General features: G+C 37.8%; 1 protein-coding gene across 1 annotated transcript in view; it reads left to right on the top strand.

The window, feature by feature from the left end:
• LOC107715775 (contactin-associated protein-like 5) overlaps nt 1-24,702 on the top strand; it is a 74,647-nt gene that overhangs the window by 21,555 nt on the left and 28,390 nt on the right. Inside the window, exons 2-6 of the mRNA XM_016521967.1 lie at nt 3,700-3,810; nt 7,286-7,479; nt 22,025-22,172; nt 22,583-22,786; nt 23,701-23,885. Coding sequence (XP_016377453.1) covers nt 3,700-3,810; nt 7,286-7,479; nt 22,025-22,172; nt 22,583-22,786; nt 23,701-23,885 — 842 coding nt within the window. The remainder of the gene's footprint in view (nt 1-3,699; nt 3,811-7,285; nt 7,480-22,024; nt 22,173-22,582; nt 22,787-23,700; nt 23,886-24,702) is intronic.

The raw sequence follows: 24,702 nt of genomic DNA, 5'->3' as shown, positions 1-24,702 counted from the left end.
ACTGTTTGAATGACAGCTTGGTAAATCTGTTGGAGATCAAATATTCAATATTGCTACTCATCATAAGTACTTGTTACATTATCAGCGCAGCTGGAGACGTTCAAACTAATATCACGTAATTTACGTCTCTGATGATTGGTTGATATCAGAAGGGAGGCTAGCCTCCCCTACGAGGTTTATTTTCTCAACAGTCCTCAGCGCTGAAAGTGAACACTCGATGCTGATTGGCTAATTTTTTTTTACCAACGGAGGCACGAGAGCTCATCTCTCCCCCGGCCTCCCCCTACCCTTCTATATCACCTAGCGGTTGTAAAACATCAGCAGATTCGGCACATTCGCGATAGAAAAGTGGCGCTTTCACGTTATGTTATTACAACTGTGAAATTACAAAAAAAAATACACATTCTGAGACATGAACTGAAATGAATTGTGAATTGTATTAACAATAAATCGTCCTCCTCCCAGTTTCACCTCAAAATTATGGGGAAGCTGTGCCTCCCCTGCCTCCCCCGACGAGCCGCCACTGTATTAGTATACTACTGTGTATCATTAAACAGAATATTCCTTGAGTCATACATCAACAGAAGGGGGGAAAATCAAATTTCCAAGAAAATACTTAAAAAATAGTTTATCATTTATCAAAACAATGCAATATAAACTGATTGAATCGTGTTCCCTTATAGTAATCAAATTGACCCCTGTACACTTGTTGACCCCTTACCCAACCTTAAACCTACCCATACCACCAAACCTGTCCCTTACCCTACCCGTATCACACCTCAACAGCAGCAAAGGTGTTGTGCATTGACAAAAGCTTTTATTCATTGTATACCATCTGTTAAAATCATTTGTAGATTTTCAAGATGTGCATGATCATATGAATTAGAAGTTTAATGACATTTTGTAAGCATTTTAATTTAAATGAAATGTTAATTATTAGGTAATGTTTAATACATTTATTAGTAAACATTAACAAGCACATTATTTCACGTTTCTAGATATGTGAATATATATATATATAAACTAATGATCCGTTAAGCATTACATAATGTTTGTTAATGATTTATTAATGAAAGTAAATATAAAGTGTTACCGTCCAGTTTTGTGTGCCCTTATCATCTGTAACATCTTCGGGTCTAGACACTCCATTGGGAAATTAACTTTATTTAATGAAAAAATCCTGTTAGAAATATCGCTGGAGTCAACAAGACCTCCAGTGTGTTTATAATCCTGACAGTGGCTCTTTATTAATTTTCCCACGCAGAAAGGGCTTGATTACTTTCAGGACATGCAGAAGTTCAGAAATATGCGCTTCAGTGAAATTTATAAGGTCCTTCTTGTGAATTCAGACATGAAATATTTTGTTGTACCCATCAAATGATGTCATACCCTTGAGGGTGTCACATAAACGTCAGGTATATCATTTGTAATCCCTGAGGTTGTATTTTCAGTGCAAACAAATCAACCTGAGATGAACTTTGCAGAACATTTAGTAGGACATTTCATCACTTTCTTCCGTGAACTTTCTTAAAATGCTACTTATTACAGTAGGAGTAAATCTGAGGGAGCTGCTGCGTGTCATTTGCTTAGCTGAGAGTGAAAGGACGATGCCGCAGCTGTTCTCTCTGATGCAGCGGAGAGCACTGCTGACTCAGATTATAGCTCTCTTATGGTGACAATAACGCATGTGAGCCCCTTCACAATGGTGAGACTTCTCTCTTTTCTCATTAAGTTGAAGAGAAAGTGGGAGTGCGTATGTGTGAGATGGCGAGCGAGGAGGAGGGAAAACAGAAATTGAAGAGTGGGTGAACAGAAAGATGGGCGAGATTGAGGAGGAGGAGAGAACAAAAGAGATGGAGAAATGACCATAGGGAGCATCAAAACGGGGAGTAGACAATTCAATGTCAAATGAGTGATTGTCAGGCAAAATGTTGCCACAAACGCAGAGGCCCTCTAAATAAGGATATATTTTTACCCTGGTCCATGGAGAGTGCTGCAAAGTGCTTACGCTGCTGAAACAGGAGAGAGCTTTAAAATGCTCCCTGGACACAGCTAATGGCTCCCTAACCTGCTGTTCATTGTTTTGTTATTCTGACGATACATGCATATTTTGGAGGCTCGAGACTAATGTGTTTGGGCTGTCGAGCTGCGGTTCATTAGAGTTCTTTTGATCGGTGTGTTTCCATGGAAAAGACCATTGAAGGATGCAAGAAAAGCAAATTACGCCATGTTATTTACCTTTAAGGTACAATAGTCTTACATCCGGTGCGGTCTCACATGACCTTCATGGCATTTAGTCTTTGTCCGTATAAAAGCAGTCGTGTGTTCGATGGTTGGTTGCATGGGTATATGTATAATGTTTTTACATGGGTGATATATGAAAAGCAGTTTGTAATTGGTTGTACATTCCTCACTTTACAACTGACGGCCATAGAAATGCTTTTCAGTCTCTTTCATCCAAACTGAAAAGGGCCTTGACCTTTAGCACATGGGTATTCTTGCCAACCACACTGAGCAAAAAAAAGTCACAAGACTAAAATTACCACTGCTGTAATAAACTGACAAGATTTGAATGAACTGTCTGATTCAGCTGGTACTGTCACATAATGTACCGATTTAAAAAAAAATTCACATTTGAACCTCCCTTTTCCCAGCTTTGTTTTTGAATCCTATTATGAAACTCAAGATCTTGAAGGAGTATACAATTCCTGACAATCCAGACATTTTCAAACATGAAACATTGAAATAAATTCTTTAAAAACAGACTGAGGTCAGTGACAGACTGGCACTCACAATGCAGGCGGATGAAAGGCAGGCTACTTGTGACAGCTTGCAAGACTCGAGACTTTAATTAACTCTCACAAACTGGCCGTCTTTGCAGAGAGCAGATGACTTTACATTACACCCTGCAATATGAGACTCCACCACTGCAATTAAAAGAGAGTTAAAGTTGTTTTGTTTCAGATTTGAACCCCATTAATGAGCTGAAATTATCTTTTTAGTCAACTGTATCCGGCAAAACAAACAAACAAACAAAAAACATAATATTTATTGCATGCAATAAGATTATTTATTATCATATTGTAAAATAAAAATCATGTAATAATATTTATATAAGATTGAATAAACCCTGCAAGGCTGCAATCAAATGGTTGCATTTTCTGATCATTTTTCTTGCCAGTGCGACTAAATTTTGTTAGAGGTTGCACTGGTGCGATCACCACATTGTCCATCTGATAAGATCTGCTATTTCTGTTGCATCTGAGAAACATCAAATGAAATGAAAGAGGAACGAAACTACACTATTCGTTTGAGCTGTGCTGCGTGGACCATTCATCAGCTCGAAGCAATATGCGCAGTTCAAGCTCAAAACAGATACTCGCGGGCCAAGTGTCAAATCTTGACACTTTTTGTACTTAAGTATGGAAAGTTAGGAAAAGTCTCAAGAAAATCAAAAAGTTCTTCAAATTGTGATAGAATTACACAATAAGCAAGTAAAGAGCACTCCTTTTATAATCACTGAAGCTGTCAGTCAGTTCAATATGATATAGTATAGAGTAGAATATTTAAAATTTTCCCTATAAAAATAGGTTTTTGCTTAATACTTTTAAAAGTTATTTTTATTAGCTCTTTTGTATTTCAAATGAACAACTAAAGGTTTTTGGTTGTAATGCAAGTTTTCATTATATTTGTATCCAGATTACTGTGAAGATCCACTGGTGACGACACTACCCCCAGCTTCCTTCCAGAACTCATCAAAATTATCTGACAGAAGGTCACCACACTATGCTAAACTCAACAGAAGAGAAGGTATGTGCTCCTGTCTCGTTGTTCTCCTGCCCTATTTGTACCAAAAAAAAACATCCACAGTTGTCTGTGTTTATGTGACTAGAGAATTAAGCAGAAGGGAAATGTGTCCTTGTCAGAGGAAAGTGTTGACGTAAAGCTTTTTTATGAATTCCTAACGTAATGCGACTTCCACAAACACTGCAAAAAAGTATTAGAAGACTTTATACTTTCGTTGGAGGGAATGTAACAGTCTGCTGGTGTCCATGAGCAGTACTGATGTGAAAAGCTCTGGTGATTAGCTGTGCCTGAAGCAACATTTTAAGATTTTAAGTCATTTCTCAAGTGTGACAAGACATAGACAAACATAAATCTCTAATGACAATATGCAACAACGATTGTAAATTCGGACTCAAGGGAAGGTAAAGGAATTAAATTTTTTTTAGAAGTTTTAGTAATCAAATTTGTCAAGGGAGTTTTTTCTCCCTTAATGCTTGGCGTCAGTTAATATTCAAATCCATGTTTACAAATGCTCATTCAGTGTTTGCAGATTTTCATCCAATAGCTTGAAGATTGAAAAAAATCAGTGGCACCAATAAACGCAGCCCTGGTCAGTTTTTTGAAGATGTTGTCTAACATGAATTTAAAGGAAAATGTATTCAAAATGAATATTTTGTTACTATTTGCTCACCCTTGTGTCGTTCCAAAAAATGTATGACCTCTTCTTTCTACTGTGGATCATAAAAGATGATATTTTGAAAGATGCCTGTTATTTTAATTTTAATTTTTTTTGTACAATGCAAGTCAATTGTGTCCAAAACCTTTTTGTTACAATACCAACATTCTTCAAAATGTATTTTGTGTTTCACAGAAGAAATAAAGCCAAACAGGTTTGGAATGTGAGTAAATGATGACATTTATTATTATTATTATTATTATTATTTTAGTTTGAATCTGTTTAAATCAGAAATGCCAGTAAATGCATGTTTCCTGAACAACAGCAGCCCCAGAAACCATCAGGAGTCAAATCCAGAAAGAGTATAATGACTGCTCTTGATTTGCTTAATGATCCTAAAACACTCACCATTGAACTATTGTGCCAGACTGAGCTTTGGCAAAGCACGGGGTATAACAAGAGGGCTGTATAAATTATGACTAAGCAAACTTGTTGTGGTTTTTACTTCAGGGAGGTGGAGAGCAGTTTGATTAATGCAACCTTACAATCAGCAGCTGATTACAGCCTGTAGAAGCACTTGAGAAAACTCCCCAGCCAATTAAGCAGTTAAGCATAGACATGTCATAAATACCAGCTAATGCCAAGGCCCTCTGAGAGCTTTGTTTTGTGCACCGTAAGATGCTTGACCTCATGACCCAAACACACTCCAAGAACTTCCTTATGATGCTAGGTGGCACTCACAAATGATCACACTACCAAACTCTATAGTGGATTCGTAACTTTTTGGATCAGTGGTGCCTTCCAGCAGTAATAAGTGGGGCTACGATATGTCGGCTTGTCCCTGTCACCCCCAAGGCGTTTCTTTTTCTCGTCATGCCTCTTGCTTAGTAACAGCAGGAGGTTCCTTTTGCTGTGAGACACAGACAGGCAGTTTGTTCCCAGTCACTGCCAGCCTGATCCAAACGTGTACAGACACCAAATGTTGTTATCGTTTGATCTTCCCATCTATTCATTATCTGCCTCTGATGGTCATTGGAATACAGGACCTGTAAGTTGTAATTTATGTCTGTGCTTATTATTTCTGTCAGTTTGTAAATTATTTAATAAATTGCTCCGGCTAAAAATACATTTTCTGGATGCACATGCTGTATACGAATGGTTTATCTTCCTCCTCATGAAGCCTGCACTGGAATGTAATGAGCTCAGAGTGTTCATCCTGACCTTTTGTGAAAATCTTCACAGATGATATGTACCCAGTCACCGAACAGCACTGATGAAGCATTTATTATCTGACCATCTTGTTCTGACTTGCCCCGAGGCAACCCTATCACACCTGACCTTGAGGGTTTCCTTCTTCCACCCCAGCTTGATGTTCTCTCGAAAAGCAGCTTTAACTTGAGCTAGGTGTGTGTGTGTGATTATTGACAAAAAAAAAACACATCTCTATATATTTTCTGGGATTTTGTCGATATGATATTTCATGAACTTTTGCATTGAGGCAATATTTTTACCTTTATAATGCTAATTGTCAGAAGCTTACAGATGTATGCATTGTATGTCAATATCCTTACTTAAAACTTAAATCCTTCTTTACACTGGACAAGTGGCATAAAATGGCATCTTTAGTAGCATTCAGTACAGACTGTTAATTGCAGTTCAGAGTTGCTTACAAGCATTTTCACTGATTTTACAATTGCATAAGTAATGCTATGAGGATGTTTTTTATAGATTTTTTTTAATGAAACGATGATTATGAAATTATTTTTTTAAATTATTTTATGTTTTCTAAGGTGCATTTATAATCCTAGTATGGTTTTTCCATCAGAAACGGTCATAATATAGATATAATTATTTTTTTTTTACATTTTTACCCTCAGATTTATTTAGTAACAAAGCACCACTATGTGTTGCTCAGAGGCACTGTGGTTTCATTTGGAAATTTTTGTTTGGCAATGTAAAGTGAAAACAGACAAAACTGAAATCATTGTGTCTATAAATTGTAAATCAAATGTTAACTTTTTTTATGAAGTAGTTTAATAAACAATGACATATGACATTTCACAGTCGTGCTGATACTTGTGAAAATCAGCACTTTTGCAGCACACCCATAGCTTGAGCCTATTTCTTCGGCAGATTCAAAGGATGCAGTTTCTGAAGATGTTCTGCATTCATGCCAGAAATTATTTTAGAAACCAAAAACTAATTTTGCATTAGAAAATGTGGGCAGTGTTCTTTTTCGTTGTTCCAAGGTACATGTCATTTCTTTGCTATCATGCCACCTGCAGAAATCAAACACAGCTCCTTTAATGTACCACTTGCTCAATTTATAGATTCTCCTGTCTGCCAGCATGATCCTTCCTGCAGGTACTGTTCAGTGAATTCTGGCAAAATAAAAAGAAAAGGAGGTGGGTACTCAGTACATCTGCGTGGGTGGACAAATATTTCCAAGAATTCTGTATAGTTGTTGTGTGTGTGTGAGTGTCTCCTTTCTGAACAATCGATGCAGGAAAAATTACAAGGAATTTGCTGTGTAATTTCCAAATTGCCTTTTTTTAACCGCTGTAATATTATACTGCGCTGAGGTCTGTCTGCTGTCCTCCAGGGATGGGTTGGCGATTTCTATATCAAAAAGAGAGAGGCCGAGCCACAAAACTGCTGGAACAAATTTAATTCATTTTTTCCTCTGACCACTAAGCTTCAGTCCTGTCAGCATGATGAACCAGAGTATGAAATCTTAGTGAGTGCTTGAATCGTGGGGAGAATTACGCCCCAATTCTGTTTCATTCCTCTGTATTTTTTAAGGCACTTAATCTGTCCTTTTAGGTGGTGGGGGATGGTCTCCAAATGGAGAAGACCAACAACCTTGGCTACAGCTGGACCTACAGGACAGGTTGAAGGTCACATCCATTGCTACCCAGGGTCGATGGGGCAGCTCTGACTGGGTCGCTCGCTACCAGCTGCAGTACAGTGACTCTGGACGAACCTGGAGACCGTATAGACAAGAGGACGTGATATGGGTGAGTCTAGCTAATTTCTGGAACATATGCATCTTGAGTGATTGCTTAGATATTATTAGGCATTGTTTGAATTATAGGACACAAATGATAAAGTGTGAGAAATAAAACCATAGCAACCATGACTGACAGATAAATCCTCAGACACACACATAAACACTGCTGTAATAACTCTAAAATGTCCAAATGGCACTTCAGAGAATGCTATTAATGGTTTCATTTTATATATGAAAACTGAAAAAACTCAGTGCCAACCTGCAGGGCATCAAGAGTCACTGCTGAGACTGGGTCAGGTCCTTTTTATGTTTGTACAGTGATGTTATAGATTAGGAAGAAACAAACAATGCTGGACTCTGGGAGAAGATCATATTTAGGATATTCCAAAAGCTACAGAAAGTGTATTCTCTGATTTAGTATTATTTATATACCATTATAGTATTTATTGATATATTGAATAAGCTTTTGTTTTATATTAAAAAATTTTTCATGTTAAATTTGGTTTAGGTTCTAGTTAGTTTTATTTTTATTTCAGTGATAGTTTTAGTAATTTTTTTTATTTTTGTCCTAGTTACTTGCCAAAGCTACATTTCTGATAAGTTTTTCATCTAATATTCCAATTTAATTCAGCTTTATTTCTATTTAATGAAAAATTATTTTTAATAGTTTTGATTTTAGTCACTGATTACAGCACTGACTCTCTGTAGAGCCACTGTGGGTTTTGCTTATGGGCATAATAATGCAACACTGTGATCTTTGCTACTAAGCAGTTCATGGGTCACCTACAAAATAAATTTGTTGCTGGATTCTTTTATTCTGTTTGGCTGTCAAATATTCCAACCTATGTTTTGATTCAAATAACAAAGATCTAAATGCTACATGTGGCATTGATGCAATGAAGCACGAGGCATTATGATGAACTGCGTTCGGTGATGGAATTTTGTTTGGAATATATTGATAAATTATTCTCCATGTCTGAGATCAATAAAACACACTTCGGGTCACTTAAGACCTGTCAGTGCATGCGGCACATACAAATGATTCATTAGACTATGTTAATTAATCCTGCAGTACTCTAGTGGCTTGTTTCGGTGAAATGATTTTCCTCTCTTCAACACAGAGAAGAAATTTAAATGGACTTGTTCTCTTATTTTAAGTACATTTAATTGTCATTCAGATTAAAATGTGAAGTGCAGTGTTACATTTCTCAGAAATGTCAATCAATCTTGTGTTCTTGTTTATTCCCATGAGGTTACAGTTGCATAAAAACCACCAAATCCTAATAGACTGAGAGGGAGTATTAATTATGAATGTATTCGTAAGCATCCAGAGTCCACTGTGGCAATACTGGTGACACAGTGACTTGAGCATTAATTATCTTGAAGGACATCTTGCTAATTTGCTTAATTATTTTATATTATTAATTAATAAGATGAATATTGCCCACTGGGATGACTTAATAGTAATTTGAGCAGGAAGAAACCCTATTGTGCGGCAAGCAACCCCTGTAGAGCTACATGTGCATGTAATACTTATGTCAGTGACTTCTAAGATGAATAAAATATTTGGCTGACAGAAATTCAGCATATAAATATAAAAATTATCTATCTATTCAGCCTCCAGTCTAACCACCGGGTTTCTTTTCACCTTGAAATATCAAGTCTGTCACCAAGTGTGGCCAAAAGGATACATGTGAAAGGAGAAGCTGAGCCTCTCCTTGCTGTCGGGCACACACTGGCAGTAGGACCTTGAATTTGCTTGTTTACAGAGGACCAAACCATCTCACAGAGGTGCCAGTCTGTGCCAAGGTGAGTTGCCATGCCAGCTGGAGCAGATGCCAATGAGTCAGACAGCCAGACAGACAGAATCCAATGCCATCTGTTTAACGCCAGAATACAGTCACACATTTTGCCTAAACTGAAACACGCTGCCCATTAAATAAGGGTCTCCTCATCACTACCGCCCACTGGATACTAGCCATTAATCATGGTAAACATATGAGTTTCCATCAGTTTAAATCTTAATGGTATGATTCTGCTGCTTACATGATATTTATGAAGCCATTCTCGCTGTGTGTTTGTGTATTAACATTTTTGGATTGGTAATAAGTTGGCATATGGATAGACAGGGAGTATATAAAAAAATAATCTATAGGCACTCTAGGGTTGAAGCTAATGGATGGAAGAGAACAGGAATACAGTGGTGATTCTGCAAAGAGACAAATTTGTCATGATTCAGTCAGCCTTTCAGAAGGGCTGCTGAACTTTTCCATTTCCAGTTTTTTTTAATCATGGACTTTTTGTGGAACAGATAACCCTCTCTCTCTCTTTCCCACAATCTGTGTGAGAGCTTTCTGGGGCCTGGAGTACAGCTGAGGTTTTATTCCTGCTGGCACAAAGTGTTTTATTCTCACCACAGCATGAAGGTGGTGCACTATGACAATTAAATCCTACATTAGCCACCATCCCCTCCATCTGCCTCCCTCTTTTTTTACACCGTCTGTACTGAACCAATTGCACCTTTCCTTTGTTTTAATATATATCTGTACCTTGACGTTTGCCTCCTGTGTGCATGTGAGAGAGAAGAAATAAATTGTGAACCATTATCCAAGTGGAGAACTAAGGACATTGGGTTTCATTCACTAGTCAGTTTAATACTTGCATGTACAGAAAAGATGCTCAAGCATTTCTGCCAAAACAGGTGTGTACACAGTTTTATTCCTACTTTCTACCCTCACTCTAATATTAATTAAGCTGCCTTATTCTGAGTGAGGAAATGCATAGCTGTGATTTAGTAATTAGCATATAACAAGCCAAACTATGTAAGGGCTTTTCACACACACTACCTTTCGAAAGTTTGAAGTCAGTAAGATTTTTTTAAAGAAATTAATACTTTTTTTTTCAGAAAGGATGCATTAAACTGATAAAAGGTGACAACAAATACATTTATAATATTACAAGTAATAATAATAATAATAATAATGATTTTCAAATGCTTAACTGAGAAAAAAACTATCACAAGACTGCTGAAAATTACTGTCACGATCTGCACAAAGACACGAAGATTAGGGATCCAAATGCAGTTTATTAGGGTAATCCAAAGCCATAAACCATACACAGGCATGAGGTAGTGATGGGTGCTTTTGAAGCACTGCTTCATGAAGCTTCGAAACTTTTGTGAATCAGTTGTTTCGAAACAGTGGTTCGGAGCGCGTATCAAACTGCCAAAGTCATGTGATTTCAGTAAACGAGGCTTCATTACATCATAACTGTTTCGAAACGTTTCAAAATATCAATGGTTTGCCATTGGGGGGCGATCTCTGTAAACCCGTGAATCATGCAAGTTCATTGAGCCCGCTTCCCAGCGGCGAACCATTGAACCAATGTATATGGTTTTTACCTGATCTCGGATCAGTTTCATCAAATTGCAGAAATTTTTAACGAGACATTTGTGTAATTAAAAGGATGAGAAGTAGTGTACAGCCTCTTACTGGTCTCTATATACAAGCTCTCCATAAAACAAACAAAACAAGCCCTGCAAATTAATATAAAATATTTTAAAAACCACAGATTATACAGACACTTTATATTTAATGGTATTTTATTTTTATTGCATTTAATGTTTATACTTTCAATAAAACATTCGCAATGGGCTTTTAAAATCTGTTTGTATGCATGTTTTAAGAGTTTTTGTTGCATTTACACACTTTTAATTAGCAGGCATCACTAGAGTGTGGTGTTTCAAGCGCTTCGAAACAGTGAATCATTTTGCGAAGCAATTGATTTGAAGCTTCAAAAAGGTTTGTTTCTCCCATCACTAGCTTGAGGTCATACACAGGGTAGTCAGTCCAAAGGGTAGCAAACAGGGCAGAAAACTAAGAAGAAAAAAAAAAAACAGGAAACCAGGCAAAATCCAACCAAGACACAGGAACCAGGACATGCAGACTCAGGCCCTGTCCACACAAACGTGGTTATTTTTAAAACCACAGCTTTTTGCAGTTTTAAACGTGGTTTGGCCATTTGTCCACATGCACACGCAGCACCAGGTCACTGAAACCAAACATTTTTGAAAACTCCTGCCAGGGTGAAGATTTTCGAAAACTTCGGTTGCAGTGTTATCGTGTAGACAGCGAAACCGGAGTTTTTGGCTTGTGACGTCGGAGCCTGCGCTGTTATCTCCGTCTACTGGAAACCTTTTCAGGCTTCTGATTGGCCAACATGGTTTTACAGTTGAGATTATATCGCCACCTGTTGGTTGGGCATGCTCTTGACAGTGCTTCATAGCATGCGTTTGCATTTTCATGTGGACGGAGATTTTTTTTAAAACGGAAGGAGGAAAAACTTTATAAAAAATACCCGTGTACGTGTGGACATGGCCTCAGAGAAGCAATGTGACAACAACCAAGACCAAGCAATGAATGAGTGAAAAACCAGGCTTTAAATAGGGTGAGACTGATGAGGTAACAAGACACAGGTGAATGCAATCAATGATCAAGAGTCCAGGCAAAGGATTATGAGGAATACAGTTTTGAGAAAGTGGCAACAGTGTGAGGTGGAGTGCCCTCTGGATTGTAACAATTACATTTTATCATATATATATAAATAGATTAATATAATGTTTTAAATTGCAAAACTAATATTTTACAGTATTACTGTTTTTGCTGTAGTTTTGCTAAAACAAATGCAGCTTGGTGAGTATGAGACATCTTCCAACAGCATAAAACCTTACTGACCCCAAACATTTAAACATTAGTGTACTTTCCTGTACATCCAAAGCAAATGAAACACAATAAACAGTAATGTATTTTTATGCAGAATTTATTCTAGTCCAAGTTATGATGCACATTCCTTTTGTTACTCTGAAATAAGTATGACTTACTGTAGAGTAATTTAATCAGAATATTTAAATAACAAATCCATGTTTCCAAGACCAACGGGAGTCTTGCACACATTCTGTTCTAAATATAGAATAAATGTAAGTGCATACTTATTTATGAATCATTATTTCGGTATGAAAATGTTAGCGTGCAAATACGTACACACGGTTAGTGAGCGAGACCCATTGTGTACAACCAAGGCTCATTCGAAATACGTGCCTCTAAATACATTTCTGCAGCACCGTTACCTTGCTGCACGTTTCGTGGCAGTTTTAAAGTGAAACGTCCAGTGAGTGGCACTAAAACGCAGGTTCAATAAGTGACCCTGGCACGTATTTATTACGTTGATATAGGAACATATTGCTGTGTTTGTATTGCGTTGCTTCAGGTACGTATTGCGGTGGTTCATAATTAAAATATTCGAGGAGTGTCGCTAAAAGTTAATGCTCTATCGTGAAGGTAATATCCCCTACACCAAACCCAACCCTAAACCTACCCAATAGTGTTAACAAATGCAAAAGTGATATAAAAATGCATTTGTTGATGCAGCCGTGCTATTTTAACTTCCTTATCCGGATTTGAGCTGTTTTGTCAAACCGTAGTTTCACCAGGTTTGAACAGGAGTTCTTCACCACCTAAGTGCAACGCCATATCGCGTGAGCTACCGAGCAAACCTGTTGAATTTGAAAACTCATGTATATGTAGCTGTATATGTGTCAACAACATTCAAATGCATTAGTTTTCAAATCTCGCAGCATGCTAAAATTGTTTAGAATTCATAACATAATATTCATCAAGTAATTATGTGAAAATTAGGCTTTATTAATCGAAACTGTGGACCTGCAAATCATACTTTGTGTGAAAAGGAATAAAAGTTGTGGGAGTTTTACTGCCTCTAGTGTTCATTTTAACTGGAAACTGCAGCGATTCATATGTATAGGTACACTCTAAAAAAAGACGATTCTTTAAAGGTTCTTTACATGTAGTAATGGTTTTATTTAGAACCATAGCATTCTGAAGAACCCTTTCATGCTGAAATGATTTTTGTGTTAGAGTTTAGGGTTCTTTATTCCCGCCCTTTTGTTTTTCAAATCTGTAACTGACAAAGCTCATCATTACTGAGTTTCTGGAGTTCAGTGATCCAACTACAGACTGTCAACACACCCTCAACAGGTAAATGATTTCATTCTTAAAATTTAAATACACTGAAATGGTTCTTTGTGTTAGAGTTTAGGGTTCTTTATTCCCGCCCTTTTGTTTTTCAAATCTGTAACTGACAAAGCTCATCATTACTGAGTTTCTGGAGTTCAGTGATCCAACTACAGACTGTCAACACACCCTCAACAGGTAAATGATTTCATTCTTAAAATTTAAATACAAATTTAACTTTAAAAATGTAACTGGCTTCATATTGTAATATTTTTTTAATTATTACTTGGGTTTATGTATAGACATACCCAGTCACAATAAATATTAAAACTATCCCATGACTTTATATCACTTTTTTTCTTTTAAGATTGTGAAGGGCTCACAAACTGTCCATTTTTGCTTTTGGCCTTCATAAACATAATTGTTTTTACACAAACACATGGACACACTGTCATGGACTATGCTCCATTCGGCTTAAACACTCCCATGCGGTAGATGAATCTACTTGCATCACTACCATAGTCGGCTTCTGCTTTCTTAGCTGCCTGTCACAGACCATACACTGCAACGGCAGGCGAGGGACTATTCCCAAAAATGGTGAACCCGCATTCTGTAGTTGACGATGTCGGAGGTAGGGTCGTTGTTCCTGTACCACAGGAAGCGAGTGTCTTGTGAGCATGCGTGCGCGCAGGAGGGGAGGGATCTGCTTTGACGTTCTGTTGCGAACGACTCCCACCACGCTGAAGAACTGAGAAAGTGTTAAACGCTTGATTGCAGCTTTGTTGTAGCGGCACTCCACTGTTTTGAGGAGCTTCATGAACTTGATGTGGCATAATGTCTGCAGAAGCAGCAGCGTGATTTTGACTCGTATTCTGCTAATAACGGTTGTTTGATTACTGTCATTTTTGCTACAATTTCACGTCATTATAAAAAGTACCTAATTGACACGTTGCTGTTGTTGTTGTTATTGTTGCTGGTTTTATGTAAAACCCTAATAGACACTTCAAAATATTATAAGACCAGGCAGATAGAAGGGTAAAAAACAATATTAATAAATAATATATACAAATAATACTAATATCAATGATATTAACACTAATATTCATGAAAAACTATAATTAAAATGTTATTTATAACACCAATAAGGTCGTATATAGCATTTTCAAAGCATGGTTCTATATGGAACCCTATAAAAAAGGTTATATTTAGCGCTAAAAAGGGTTCTGCTATTGTTACAAGCCGAAGAACCTTTTTTTGGTACTGTTTAGAACCATTTTTCTTAAGAGTGTAAGTTTTTTGAGTTTAGCAGAAATGTAGGTAGAGGCATGTATTTCCAATAAGCCTAGGTTGATTGTGTATGTTCTTAATGACAGAATGTGGAAAACTCTCAAAGACTTGTGTGTGTGTGTGTGTGTTTTAGAGCACACTGCTGATACCTTTGCCACTGCTGTAGTGTCAGTATAATGAGGCATGGCATGAAGCAGCATGACAATACAGGAAGCCACATCCACTCTATATCTATATTCAGTATCCTCCTCAGTCCTTAAGTGCACACACAAAGACATACGCACTACATGAGACAAAGGCCGAGATATTACACTCTAGCTTCTCCCTGCTCTAATGGTCATGTTCAGGCAAGAAAGACTGAAGTGACTGTTTGATGGCCACATCCTGTGCACAGCAGCATCCAGGAGAAGTAAACACCACTCTGCCTGGTGCACTGTATGTTAGGGCACGCAAGATAAAATGTTTTAGTTCGATGCGGAGGCAATACCTGATATGTTCCAGTCCAGTATTGTTGAACACAATTTACCGCCTCATTGTCCCGGCGCATGCAGACCTAGTTTGGTTGTTTTTCTGGCAGGGTGACACTACATGTGTTTGCAAGCTGATATGAACAGCTTCAGATACAACTGCAGACCTTTGTCTCATAAATGCTATCAAATGTGTGCATTTTGGCTTACATTCTTTGTTTTCTCTCAAATGTATGGGTAGATCAGGGATGGGCAATTCCGGTCCTGCAGCATCAATGTCCTGCAGAGTTTAGCTCTGTCCCTAATCAAACACACCTGTCTTCAAGTCTTCAGAATTATTTAAAAATTGCAGACAGGTTTGTTTGATTAGTGATGGAGATAATGTTCCCTATTATGTAATTATTCCCTATAATGTGGTGTTCAGCATCTCAGACCGCAAGCTGATTTCTGTGTTATGTTTCCCACTTGTCATAATGATGTTGTAATGATGAATGCCCAATTTAGAGGTACAAGTTTCCCAGGTGCACTTCAAGGCAGCATAAACTCTGCAGGACAGTGGCCCTCCAGGATCAGAATTGGCCATTCCTGGAATAGATGTGCAACTGTTGTAGTTGAGCAAGATGCAAACAATGAGGAACTTATCAGATTTATGCCAGATATATTTTATGTGATTATTTTTTTGCTTGTTTTTTAGCCTGTTAACAGCAGACACTTATCCAAATGAGAATAATACAAGCAAATGCTATTAATCTAGGACAAATTAACCTCCATCAGATTGTTAGCTACAGAGGAACAACAAGAGAAAAGGAACAAGACAAATGAAGATTCATGCCAGCAGACAGCAACTTTAATCACAGACAATACAGTGAATGGGGATATGGTAGTACTAAGGGATTTTCACAAAAAAATGTAGGTAGATCTCTAGATGTAGCAAGAACTTGCAGTTGTGTTTTCCTGTATGAAAACAAGAAAAATGTTTGATTTTTGTGTATAGATTTGAATGGCTTTGTATTTCCCATCAATGTTCCTTTAAACAGTGCTGCTCTGTGAGAGATTACTGGTGGGAGAATTTCCACTAAATGAAAAATGTTTAGTTTGAATCAGCTTCTCTGTGAGGTACATGAATATATGCATAAATTTATTAAAAATAAAATGGAAATATCTTCATTTGACTAATTATTACATTATTTTGTCAAATAATAATAATTATTATTATTATTATTATTAACTAATTTTGCATTATTACTTTATATATATATATATATATATCCAAAAAAAGATTAGTTAAATACAGCAGGTGTATTATGCATTCATCAGCCACTACACACAAGTTCTGGTTCACACACACTGACAGACATACTAACCAGGATCTCATAGGTTTTTATGTTATGTCTTGCACCTCAAATCTTATTTTTAACTGATTTCATTACACCAGAAAAAGGTTCCACCAGAAAGGATTTTAACTGTAGTCTTAATGGTTTATATTGGTGTTATTTGGACTAAATTGCAGGCTAATCATAAAACATAGTGGAAACAGAGAGAGTGTGTCTGAACCCCGAACATTATCAGGAAGGCTAAGCAGAAAGTTAAAGCAGGGGGGCATAAAAGGCACTATTTATTTTCTGCTGAATGACTGTGTTAATTTATGACCAGTTGATGTGGCTCCTGCTCCTTAGGGTTGTGCAATATTTAGAAATACATCAAATGAAAAGATGTCCCCCCCCCCCAAAGAGGAATACAGAGGTCACCTTGTTGTCATTTTGAATAAAATGCAAAACCTGTAATTTTGAAAATGTCAAATGAATAGAAAATTACAACTGAGAATTGCTAAAACTCCAATGATCTCTATAATTTAACACATGAGTTTTAATGTCAGGTTTTGGAGTTGGTGGTTTCAGAGCCCTGATGTTGGCAGATCCAGCTGTCAAGATGGACGGAAGGCACTCTGCAGAGCTATTGTTTGGATTACTGTAGTGCCTCCCATTAACTCTAGTTGTCTTTTCTTTAGTTTGGGCTTATTGCGACATCTCTGAAATCGATTTCCTCTGCTCCTCTCCACCGCTGGGTTATGTTCACATGATCCACCAGGTGTAAAGCCCCAGACTTGCACAAACCCACACATGTGTACGCATTCACACAAAATCAATATATTTCATTTCAGAACTCTCTCTTATCTGTCCCTCTGTGCTTGGATTGGTAAAGAAAATTAACCTACACCTTTTCACAAAAAAAAATACTATTGCAAAATGCTGTGGCAAATATGAAAGTCCCTTATCTTGTACCATAAAGATTGTCTGTCAGTTTCATGTAAAAGTAATACTTGACATCCAGGATGAGCTTCTGAGTAATATTTTACTTGAATGGTGCACATTTTGTCAGCGAATAAATATGAGTGCAGTGTTTTAATTGTCATCAAGTGTCTGCAATCTCTAAATCTATAATGTAAGTAGAATCTGTGGTGGTATTAAAATAGCAATGAATGTAATTATTGATTTTTTTCTAATTGCGAACTGATTTTTTTTCTCACAATTAAAACAAGAATTTGAGGTTGGATTGCAAATTTAATCTGCAGGCGCATGAACAGGTCAGAGCAGCTGTGTTGTGTTTTGTGCTTTAACACTGATCTCCAAGGCTTTTCATAATGTTTCTTTTTCATTAAACGTTTTGATGCCTTTGCTCTGCAAACCGCCCACTTTTTATCCCACATAATAAGATTTTGGTGTCCATTTAAAATCAATGGCAATGACTGGGAGGAGCTTTAGCGTAAGCCGCTAACAGCAGCTAATGTGGCAAGGAGGATTCATCACGTTGTGACAGATTCTATTAAACCACTCTAAAAAGGTCAATCAGTTCAGAAACGTGTTTATAGATATTTTCTCCTGGCCTTTCTGGTATGCTGCTCTGTCTCTGTCTGGCTCCAAAGTTGTTTTAGGTGTGGTCCAACATGTCTTTGTATTTCCACAGAGCTGGAGGTGACCATTGAAAATATTGATTATGTTGAGCTAAAGCCGCTAAAGGCTTAATAAGATCATCTTACTATTGTGAAGAATCTTTTAGCCGAAAGGGCTTTGGCTGCAACATGTTTCTTTTATCTCTTCCTCTCTTTTTATATTTAAAGCACTAGACATTTTTTTTTTGGAGTATTCAAACACTAAACGAAGAAGTATGACTTGACCAGGATCATGCACAAAAACAATATAAACATATAATAAGCCAGATGTGAATTTATAGCTCGAAAATGCACCGTCTTCCCAACTTTCATACCTCTGCTTTCAAACAAGGGTTGATAGCTCAAAGTTAATTGACCTCCTTCTTGAACTTTAGAAATGACACAAAATGTCAGCTGTACCTTTAAAATGCAAAATAATAATGATTATAATTTAAAAATCGATGCCTGCCGTCTGTGTATTGACTCTGTATTGGGATGAAAGAGCATATCAGTGTTATACTATATTGATTAGCTTCCCCCCACTTTAGTTCAGAACATTCAAATAGCACCACATTGGCCAAATAAAGAAACAAGAAAGTTGCTAGACAACAATTCAGTTAGAATCCATATAAAAGTACATGTTTTTTTTTTATTGCATTGCATTTTTAAGCTTAACTTGGAGATTCTTAGGTTGATAGGTTATTTGCATACCTTGCATTTTAAGGTGAATATAAAACACTGGGAGATACTGATATGCAGAAGACCTGGCTTGTGTAGCTGGCCTATATTTTGCACTTTTCAAGCTTTATGATAGATTGAGAACAATTGGATACAAATTGAACAACAATTGAATACAAATTGAAAGGGTTTGTTTGAGTTTTCTTTTGTACTTCCTATAACACACAAGGCTTGATTAATTTAAAGTTAAACTTATTTTATATAAAGGAACTTCACTTTGTTTGCATGTTAAACAACGTACCATCTTCTTTTTAATAGCTTTATTCAACGCTTAAGAATTTAATTTAAGTTTCAATAAGTGATATGTACAGTGTGTTGCTTAGTCCTCTCTGCTTTGTGTATCTTACTAATGAACATCTTTGAGAAGCTGTTGTGCCTGACTTCGTATCTTTCTTTCTTCCTCCCACTTTACCTATGCTAAATGAACACATAAAACTAAGCCTATTGTTCAGTATGAGGATTAAACATCCTTGAGTTGAGAAGGTGAATCACTTATAACGTCTCGGGTTACGTATGTAACCCTAGTTCCTCGAGGGAACGAGACGCTGCGTCGAAAACGCTAGGGGAACGCCGTTCAGCGTGACGGGCTCTGAATCTCGTGTGTAATCAGACTAACAGCTGGGCGAGAGTTTAATTTGGCCACAGCACGAGTTACCACCTCCAAAAGCTCCTCATACTGGGGCGACTGAGGGGGCGAATCCTCATCGGCGCCCACCACATCAACCTCCTCGGAGGAAGATAGGCGGAGCGCCGAGCTCGCTCGCCGGGGGGAAGTAACCGCAGAACGGGCTTCCGATCCCGGTGAGCGAGCGCCGGATCTGGCGGGTGAGGAAGAAGATAGGGACTCGCCCGTCTCCATTCCCTCCGCCAGTTCCAGCTGCGAACCCCACGAGCGCAATCGCCGCTGCGCCTCGGCGGCAGCGGGACCCGCGCCGCGGGGAACGCTTGCGAAAGCACCCTCCGCAAAGAGTGCCTTTCGGGAGCGGAGAGCATGCATGGGAAGACACTCGCAATGCGGGCAGTCAGCGCTCTCAAGAGCTGACTCAGCATGCTCCGCTCCCAGGCAGACAACGCACAAACTGTGTGTATCCGCACCCGTAATGAAACGCGGGCAGGGAGGAACACACAGTTTGAAACGCTGGCTGCCTTCGCCCCTACTCAAATGATGTGACTTGTCATGTGCTTTGGACATAATTTCTCTAGCCCTACGGGACAGACAACACCAAATATGACTCACAAACAGATATCAGACTGACACACACACAGAGCGCTTGCTGAATGACAAAAAGCTGACGCTGGTCTCACCGCACGTGCTTTTATAGCCTCCTGGGTGCTGCCGCCCCCGCCGTGACGTCTCGCCCAGCTGTTAGTCTGATTACACACGAGATTCAGAGCCCGTCACGCTGAACGGCGTTCCCCTAGCGTTTTCGACGCAGCTCGAGTTCCTGAAGAGGAAATGAAGTTTTCCTGTCGTTGCCCACTGGGATGTTGGGGGAAGTTCAACAAGCATTGTATTATTCCCTTCTTCTCTGAATAAAACATACATAGAGCATTGTTGAGATTTTTTGTGTTGCACTATTTTTTTCATGGTTTGTCTCCAAAGTAAATTTCTTAGCACAAAAGAGTTGATTCTATGGAAGTTGTTGAGGAAATATCTGAAGGTATGTCAAAATTGGCTATCCATATTAAACCAATATGTGGGTCATTCAGACATGATCTTCCAGCATCCAAAATGATATTAAGGTGACTATGGCTTTTTCCAGAGATTGCTGAGAGTTTCTGAAAAGGTGAAATTGTAAAGCTTTTCCTTTGAAAAAAAACCAAGGCTAGAAATTCGCTGCAAGGTTTAACGAAACAAACCATAATTCTAATTATTAACATTTAATGATCAGCTATGCTGACTCCCTTCACCTTTCTGGCAGAATTGTGGTATTACTTTTATTTCAATAATTAAAAGTAGACCATTGATAGGCCAGTTCATGTTGTGTTCATTTACACCGCACCTCAGTCATGCTGGAAGCTTGTCAGCAGTTAGTCAGAGGTTTATTCATCCTCACAGTCTGTGAGCAAGGGCTTAAAATTCACTTGGCAAACAGTTACTCTCTCCCACAGAAAAAAAGAGAGAGATCTTTCTCTCTATATAAGTTTTCTCATACTTTCCCATTGTTTCATCACACCCTTGATCTTTCATTAACTTTAATGATGCAGACAAGATGAAGGAAATGAGTTTATTCTGGTTTGTATGCTGTCAGCATGCGTTAGCTAAGTGAAAGACAAACAGACTGGCCGCCATCTTCCAAAAATCATTTGGCAACTTCCCCCTTGCAAGCTCGGGGAGTGATTTATTTTCAAGAATCCTTTAATAAAAATGACAAAACAAAACAGCCCAGCAGAGATGAATCAGCACACTGATGAAATACTGAGAAGGTCAGAAAATCATTTAGTCTCATTTCATCATCGCTGGGGAGCAAAGAACCAAACTCAGAGTGGATAATTTGTGCTAATATGATGTTTGCATCATTGAAAGCATTGTTTGCTAAATGGTGTCTGCAGGGCCTGGTTAGCATGGCAGCTGTTTTGTTGAAGAGCCTTTAATAAACTGTCGCTGAACTACTGTTGAAAACACCCATTTGTTTTACTCTACTGTTTGACCAGCATTTTGATGAACAGCTTTGTTTGGATGGAATGTAATGGAAATGTATTCTAGTCTTTTATGCAGAAGTAAATTAATAATTTTATTAATCAAGAATGCATTAAATTGATCAAAAGTGACAGTAAAAGACATTTATAATGTTACGAACTATTTCTATTTTAAATAAATGTTTCTTTTAAACTTTCCATTCATCAAAGAATCCTGAAAACAAAATGTATCACTGTTTCCACAAAAATATGAAGCAGTGCAACTGTTTTTGACATTGATAATAATAATAATTATAATAAATGTTGCTTGAGCAGCACATGTGATGGAAGGACCATGTGATGCTGAAGACTGTAGTAATGGTAGCTAAAGTAGGTAAAATGTATCCCCAAACTTAAACTATTACGAACTGCCTGACCAATATCAATGTGTATGTGTGTTTTGTGTGTCTGTGTGTATATTTACAGACATTTACAGGAAACAGTGACACAGACACAGTGGTCCAACACAAACTCCCTCACTCAATCAGAACTCAATATATGCGTCTTCTGCCCCTTGAGGGAAGCCCCAAAGGAGGAATGGGTCTACGGCTAGAAGCTTATGGCTGCACATACAGTGAGTGATACCTTACATGAACTGAGATGAGAGTTAATGATATTTTTTTCTATCCCATACCCCTAAACCTCACCATCAAATAAAACTTTATTTAGCCCTTTCCCTATTAAGTGTTTTTTTTTTAATAAAAGTAATTTACTATCCTTTCCACAATGCAGGTAAAACCTGGTGCACACACACCAGAATAAGCATATCAAAAATGCCATTTCATTGTCCATCAGTTTCTATTAGTATATTTTATACCATATTTAAGATCTGAAGAAGTGAGCTGTATTCAGGCATTCAGCGCAGCTTCATTTTCAAATCAACAGGAAGTGTCAGAGCACACAGATCTTGGAAGGTCACAAAAAGTGCAGAGAGCGGAGGGTCTTCTCACATTCTCGTTGATCTCCTTTTGCTGTCCTCCTCAGAGTCCGACGTGGCTGACTTCGACGGTCGCAGTGCCTTACTCTACCGGTTCAACCAGAAGTCTACCAGCACAGTGAAAGACGTGATTTCCCTGAGATTCCGGAGCCATCAGGCAGAAGGGGTTCTGGTTCACGGAGAGGGACAGAGAGGAGATTTCCTCACTCTGGAGCTTCAGAAAGGAAGACTCATTTTGCATCTCAATTTGGGTGAGAGAAAGAGAAGGGCGGGACACAATTCAGATTGACCTTCTATTATTTTATTCACACTCATGCACAAGTGTCTCGATGGATCAGAAAGTGAAATTAGAGAATAAAGAAAAGTACCTGAGACGTAGTGAGTTTAGATGCCTGGCTGAATTCTTTGCTTTTAAAGGGTTAGTTCACCCAAAAATGAAAATGATGTAATTAATTACTTACATTAATTACCAAACCCAATATATCTTTGTTCATCTTCGCAATTCAAATTGAGATATTTCTGATGAAATCTGAGAACTTTCTGTTGGACATCCATCTATCGTATTTCCTTGTCTGTGTATTCTGGTTCAAATATGTAAGGCTGGGCAAAAAATTGCAAGTCATCCTCTCTTTCAAAATCTCCAGACATGTTTACGAAGACTGTTTTATGTGCAGCATGCATCTTCATCTGCTTGTAAACAAGGTGCAGTGCATCCAAGTTCAACGTCAGAACGCCGGCTCCTGCGTCAGCAACATCACATGCATGTGTCGTGGTACTCTCGTGAACGCACGTAGAAGACTGACACGGAAGAGAAGAAATTGTTGAATTAAGTCATTGTTTTTTGTTTTTCTTTGCGCACAGAAAGTGTTCTCGTAGCTTCATAAAATTACAGTTGACTGATGTCACATGGACTATTTTAACAATATCCTTACTACCTTTCTGGGCCTTGAACGTGGTAGTTGCGTTGCTGTCTATGGAGGGTCAGAAAGCTCTCGGATTTCATCAAAAATATCTTAATTTGTGTTCAGAAGATGAACTAAGGTCTTATGGGCTTGGGACGACATGAGGGTGAGTAATTAATGACAGCAAATTCATTTTTGGGTGAACTAACACTTCAAGTTCCTAAGTCTAGGTTCCTATTCTGTCTTTTGCTGTCCCTCTACAGATGACGCCAAGCCTCAGTCTGCTGGACGCTCATCTTCTGTCATGTTAGGAAGTCTGCTGGATGACCACCACTGGCACTCTGTTCAAATTGAGCGCTTTAACAAACACGTCAACTTTACTGTGGATGGACACACGCAACACTTCCGCAGTCCAGGACAGGAGGACACACTGGAGATAGACTATGAGGTGAGAGCTGAGTGTAAATTATAATAAATCTGAATATAATTAATTATTTAGATTCTTTAATTTATGTTATTTATTTATACAATACTGAAAATATGATGACAGGCTATCCCTAATACACAACAGACACTGACACAGCTAAATATTTAAAAATAACTTCTTGTCATAAAAGAACAAGACAATAAGAAGAAAAGAATAAGATCTATTACTGTGACATGAATAAAGATATCCTGTTCCCTTGTTATCTGAAACCATGTTGCAAAATATTGTATTCAATCACTGTCACTGCAAACTTATGAAAGCCTGAAACAATAGAGAACAAAGTCAGTGATTCCTGGAATTTCAGCACAACCAAACAAACACACGCAGACCCTTTGAAATGCACTACCTTTCAAAAGTTTGGGTTTGTTAAGATTTCTTGTTATGTTTTTGAAAAAAGTCTCTTATGCTTAAAAATACAGTAATATTGAGAAATTTTCTTACAATTTATAATGACCGTTTCGTTCTGTTTTAATATGTTAAAAAGTAATTTATTCCAGTGATGGGAAAGCTGAATTTTTAGCATCATTACTCCAGCCTTCAGTGTCACATGATCCTTCAAAAATCATTCCAACATGCTGATTCACTGCTTTAGAAACATTTCATATTATTATCAATGCTGGAAAGGTTTTTTGATTAGTAGAAAGTTGAATGGAACAGCATTCATTTGAAATAGAAAATTTAATTTTGTAGCATTATACAGTATGCATACTGTCACTTTTGATTAATTTAAAGCAGCATTATTACTTTAAGAAAATACTATTTTTGAGTAGTGCAGATG

Source organism: Sinocyclocheilus rhinocerous, unplaced genomic scaffold (genome assembly GCF_001515625.1).
Source record: "Sinocyclocheilus rhinocerous isolate Xijiao unplaced genomic scaffold, SAMN03320098_v1.1 scaffold899, whole genome shotgun sequence".
NCBI classification, from domain to species: Eukaryota; Metazoa; Chordata; class Actinopteri; order Cypriniformes; family Cyprinidae; genus Sinocyclocheilus; species Sinocyclocheilus rhinocerous.
This window is presented reverse-complemented; position numbering and strand designations above follow the sequence as displayed.